Below are 5,814 nucleotides of genomic sequence, written 5' to 3' on the forward strand. Positions count from 1 at the left end.
ATTTTGAACGTGCAGAATAGCAGCAGCTTTTATTAACTGTAAATTGCTAGTTACAGAAAGCTGCACATATTGCATAAGAAATAGAAGAGCTTCAGTGAGTTATTGTTTTTTTAAAAGCCTTAGCTACAAAATAGTAGCACATACAAATAATCAGGACAACTGCAGTGATTAATGAAATTTTTTTCTTTGGGAATACAGGTTGTAATTTGGGGAAAAAACAGCTGAATACTTCTACTTCACAATTCTTGATTTTTTTATTTAATTGTAATTCACTTATATCATTTACTTAATTATAAGTGCATAGTTGTAATACTTCCATGATTTGTACATAAAGGAACATCAAGCATCATCTCAAAGGGCAAAGTGATTACATTTGAGTAATTTCTCATATTAAAAATCTTACCCTTTAGGTATCTGATTAAGATTCATCATTTCTCCTTATATCAATATAATTAGTATCACTGCAAACACATCCTCAGTAGAACAGATATGTTTCAGAAAAATAACTCTGCGCATGTGTTTGAGTTCAGCCATGATAATTAACGTGCAATAACACTCGGAGAAGAGTAGCACTCTTACGAGAGGAGCATGTATTCCCAGCAGTCCGCTGCTGGGTGGGAGCAAAAAAAATGCATGGGAGATACTTTCAGTTCAAAGAAATACTGCTTTTTGGTTATGCCACTGAGAGAACAGTGTAAAGTCTGAAACAAGGCAGAATTGTCCACTAATATTTCTCATCATCGGTTTTAGGCCATAAATAGCCCGTCCATAAGTATTCGCACAGTGCGGCACAGGCGTGGGACTGTCCGACTGCCTCGTGAGAGGGTGTTGTGAATGCAAGAGCAAAAAGGACAGGCTTATGGCTTAACTGTAGCAAACTCGGCACTGGATGTCTTTGTTTTTCTGGCTATTAAATTCCAAAAATAATATGGTATTCATTTAAGAGTGGGTATGATTTTCCCCACGTGGCAGCGCAGTCATAAAGAAAGAGACATACCGCTCCATTGCTCTGCCCTGCTACTCTGGCTGTATTTGGAAAAGCTTTTAAGAGATGAAAGGAGTAGGGAATGGGCAGAGTCTGCTTCCAGCTAAGCACAAACAGAAGGGGAGTGATTTGATTGAGCTAGGAAGAAATTAGTTGTACCCAAACCAAAAAGAGATGCAGGAGCAGTTGCGAAAATCAATTTCTTTTCCAGATTCATGCTAATATGTTCTGCCTTACACTGGTGTAGATGGAAAGAGAAAGCTTAACCTTTAGATGCTTGTCAGAAATAGGGGGAAGGATTGCATGTAATGCCACTGGATTGAATTATAATTGAGGCAGTGAGTTAAAACAGAGACAACCTGCTTGTATTGATGGGTACAAATTTCTTGTCTAGTGTTATATTGAATTTCTCTTTCAGTGTTTTCTCTATTTCTTCATCTGCAAGGATTCTGATTTCCACCAGATCCATATTATCCTTATAATTGTACTTTATCTCGGTGAGTTTCCACCCCACCAGAGCCCGGACGCCGTCAGCGGTCTGCAGGCTGCAGATAGACTTTGTCACAAACAGAGAGTCAGGCGCTGTCTGCAGGTGAGCGTTGCGGGATCTGAACTCTTCGATGTCTCGTGGCTGAAGGGTAAAGAGATAAACCCGACGGCAAACTTCTTTTTCCACGTTATGGGAAGTGGAGACGCTTTGGTTGGGAACCCACTGCTTCCTTTTCACCTTCTCAAGATACCAGACCCCGCTCTCCTCCTGGAAGCGAAAGACCCCAGGAGTCTGCGGCTGGTCTGTCCCCGAAATCAGCTCCATTGGCTGCCACATCTGGTAGGCCATCCCAAACCCGCCGTCCACGATGTAGGACTTGTCATCAAGCACCACTTTTAGCAGCAGATGATCGATTTCATCTGCATACGCGTTGTACTCTGGGACATAAACTTTTGATCCCAGAAGGGTGACGTCGTAGCCGAGGGTTTTCAGGACCCAAGATAAAAGGTGGTTGTTTTCCATGCACCAGCCCCCACGTTTCTTCCTCACTATCTTGTTGTAAGTCACTTCCAGGTCGAGCTCAATGCTTTCCCCACAGTGGATGCTGAGGTTTTCAAAAGGGACCGCTCGGACGTGGTGCTGGAATATATCCGACAAGGTAGCCAGGTCTGGCTTATCGTAGGAGCCCCGGTAAGAAATTCTGGTGAAATACTCCTTGATGTCCATGCTGCCTCTGAGAGAAGGGTGAAAAAAAAATAATAGGTTGTGTCAGAAGTGATGGAAGGATCTTCCCCATCCCTTATAATGGGGCACTCATCAGTATGGGCAGCCTGCTCAGAAGAGGAGCGGGATTTGACTAATGGCCCTATCAAAGGCAGCTGAGCATGAGTATTAGCGCTGAGGGAAGCCAATGGGACACTGCTGATGAGCACAAATGTTATTTTTAATTGTTTCTTTTACAGCTGTGACGAGAGTCTCCAGCTGTGCTAAGCACATTTCAGTAGAGAGTTCCTGCCCAGCAAAGCTACAAATCTCTGTAGGAAGGAACAAAAACAGTAGCAGCACTGTTTGCCTGCTAGAAATTATAGGAACTGAGACTCTCCAGATCTGAACTGCTTTACTCGTGGTTTGACTCAGCGAAGCAGAAGCAGAAAACAAACCCTCCCACTCTTGCAGAGCAATCCAGAGCCTCCTCTGCAACCAAATCTGAAGTAAATCTGCCCTGCCGTGGTATTTCCTTCATTATTTAGGCAGCTTGGCACAAGCTGGTCTCACCTGCTCCTGCTCCCCGTGCTGGTGGTAGCAGACATGACCTGGAGTGCAGAAGGGTTTTTTTAGGGCAGAAAAGGCTGTGGGATGTTTTTTGCTGCATCTGCTGTGATCCACCTCCCCGCAGCATGGCTTAGCTCCCCGGCTCTGCTAATCTCAGCCCTACGCCAGCAGCAGGAGGAAACCAAGGTTTGGGCCAAAACGACAAGTTTCCAGGGGGCCTCACATTTTCTGACATCATTTTCGGGATGCTTTTGCTCTTTCAACTCATAGTCTCGCCAGTGGTGGGTGGCTGCCTGTGGGTAAAGGACCAGGCATCGCCTTCCCCATCCCAACTGCAGCAGAAGGGCTCAGCGGGAGGCTGTGTTTCATGAGCACGGGGGTGGAAAGCAGCTCGAGCCCTCCCAGCCCTTGATGGTAAGGAAACAAGAAAGGGATTTTGACGTAGCGCAATACTTTTGTTACTCTTCCCCAGGCACTGCTAAATTTCAGACAACTCTGAGTACAGAGCGGTGTTGTTCAGATTATTGACCCGGGAGGTCCCAAAATGTTCTCAAGTTCCTGTGTACAATTCTTAAGGAAAAATCGTAAGAAAAAGTCCAACTGTTCCAAAAGGATTAAATTCTCAGTCTGATGAAAAATGGTACACACCAAATTGCATGGGAATTTTGGAAAGATACTTTCAGTATATAAACAAAGTAATGAAAATGAAAAATTTCCGTTTGGTGTAATATCCTGGCGGAAACAGAGGGTGTCCTCATTTGGCTCCCCATATTTCCTAACCTAGAGATCTGTAACTATTGCATCATGGCCACCTCCACGTCTCCGACACCGAACAAGCAGGCCTGAATGATCCCACATCGGGTTAAGAGCATCAGGTCCTTATTCAGGCGATTCTCTTTGTTCAGCTTTTGGCTCATTCCCAAGCTTTTCCCCAGTTCTTTTTCCCAGAACTACAACTCTCTTCATTTTTGAAAACTTGGCAGAAACTTAGTTCTTGCCGTGTGAACTTTAAACCAGCATGAGCAGCAATGAGCTGGCTTTCCCTTTCTTTCTCCCTTTCTTTCACTTTGACACAGCAGGCAAAACACATGTAGTAATTTTTACTTAAAGGGAAAATGTTCGTGTGAGGTTTTTCTGTCTGTCTGTCCATCTCTTGTGGGTGTTTATAAGGCCCTTTCAACTGTGGTATGTGAAATAAGTCAGATGGCAGGCATGCCCGATCTGCTTGAGGCTGATAACTGAGTAAATAAACCAGCGTATCTATTACACCGAGCGGCTGAGTGTTCCCCACTCTGCCATTACACCATTTTCTGCTGTGTTTTGTTTTCAAACAGATTTAACTTCCTGGTCAGGGAGCGCTCAGCTACCAAGATTCGGGGTTTAAAAAAAAGGCTTACCTGGAAAACCAGTCCAACCACCAGTGTCTCTCCGGGGTTTGGGGGGGATGGTTTTAGGCTAAAGCAAGTGGCGTGGCTGGCTCTCCTTTACCTAGTGCAGACAGGGCTTAAGGACTGTCCTCCAGCTCCTCTTCAGGGGAATGTGTTTTCCCTCAACTTGCTTTCACCCGCCTCTGTCAGACTGCAAAAGCTGGAAAAAAAAAAAAAGGCAAATGCAGAAGGGTGGAGCATGAGAGCTGCAGTGAGTGAGCAAAACCAACAGCAGTGACTCAACACACATGCAAAACCTGGTTGTTATCAGAGCAGAGGCTGCTTCGCGTTTTCACTCGTTTCATGCCTTCTGCAGGGGCTAGCTTGTGCTGTGATGAAAAGGGTATTTTTTTTGTTTCAGTAGCTAGCTGAATGCACTTGGGTAATATATATTTTTTTCCCCGGGTATTAGGTTACTGTTTGTTTGGAAACATGGGGAAGAAATCTTGCATGCATTCAGTGAGAAGGTTTTTGCACCGTTTCTGAAAAGCAGCAAGTTTTTGGCACAGTAATTTGCACCTGCAGCCCCCTTGCCCCGGTCAGCTCACACAAGAACTTCAGCGCTGCCTTTACTTAATTCGCTCTCTATGAGTTACGTGCAATTTTTTATTACAGTAAATTTCATAGAATGTAAGAAAGCACTGGGACAGCAGCGTGTCTTCTTTGGTCTTTGCCCACAAGTAGCACCTGAGGATGTCGTGGTGGTGAAAATGCTATTGGCAAAGTGATGACTATGGAATGCTAACACATAGGGAGCTCCATCCTTTCGGTGTGTTTCATACTGCTTTTGTATCTACAAATTTTACTTGCATTTTGCCAAGCTAAGTCTTATTAATTCTCTCATATATATAGCTGGATCCTTTCTTGTTAGTTCCCCAACAGTAGTTCCAGTCCTTCACATTTAATATCAACAGCAAGTTTCATTCAAATACTGATTTATTGGAATAATTAGCAGAGATAATAAATCAGACCAAATAGAGATGTCTGTGGTAACCCATTACACCGCCCTACTCCCATATCAAAATTTGTCTCTTTATCATCCCATCAGTGGCCGGCGTTTGACCCCACAAGCGAGAATCGATGCCCAAGCTGGGAGGCGCTGAAGGGAATGCATTACCTGCCCTCGTCAGGCTCCTCTGGGCACATCCAATTTGGTACAAAGAGAAAGTTCATATTCCTGGGTGGATCTTGCTGTACATGGAATAATCCCTTCTCTTCCCACAGGCTAAGAGCCCCTCATTTTGACAAAGAGAAGCCAAAACCAAGCAGGCAGACCTGCAGTCCTGGTGGGAACCGTACCGAAATGAAGCTCGTGGACCCGTCACTGTGCGATGTGCGAGCAGACCCGTCCGTGCTCCTTGCCCAGAGTCATCTGGGACCACAGATGGTGCCAGAAGTGGACACTTGTCGTGCTCCCTTGGGCAAACGTGTGAAGTGGTTGGGGATCTGTTCCAGCTGACTTTGGGGTTTCATTAAGACACAAGCATTTTCTAACCAAGTAGGAGCAAAACCCATTTCTCCTGGTACTTTAATACTCAGCTTTTCTCAACTCCTCTCCCTATAATGTAGCTCTGATATTGAGCATTTTCTTCCTGTGTCTTTCAAATTCTCATCCCAACTCACTATCCTGTGCCGTCATT

The 5,814-nt window shown here is 44.7% G+C and overlaps 1 protein-coding gene across 1 annotated transcript; it reads right to left on the minus strand.

Moving 5' to 3' along the window:
- Positions 1-287: 287 nt before the first annotated feature.
- Positions 288-4,282, minus strand: LOC103897305 (arylamine N-acetyltransferase, pineal gland isozyme NAT-3). Its single transcript, XM_009277298.2, has 2 exons — positions 4,145-4,282; positions 288-2,208 (listed from the first exon to the last, which is right to left on the minus strand). The coding sequence occupies exon 2, from the start codon at positions 2,199-2,201 to the stop codon at positions 1,329-1,331; it is 873 nt and encodes a 290-aa protein (XP_009275573.1). The 5' UTR covers positions 2,202-2,208; positions 4,145-4,282; the 3' UTR covers positions 288-1,328.
- Between the last annotated feature and the right edge of the window lie 1,532 nt (positions 4,283-5,814).

This window comes from Aptenodytes forsteri, unplaced genomic scaffold (genome assembly GCF_000699145.1).
Source record: "Aptenodytes forsteri isolate BGI_AS27 unplaced genomic scaffold, ASM69914v1 Scaffold50, whole genome shotgun sequence".
Taxonomy (NCBI): domain Eukaryota; kingdom Metazoa; phylum Chordata; class Aves; order Sphenisciformes; family Spheniscidae; genus Aptenodytes; species Aptenodytes forsteri.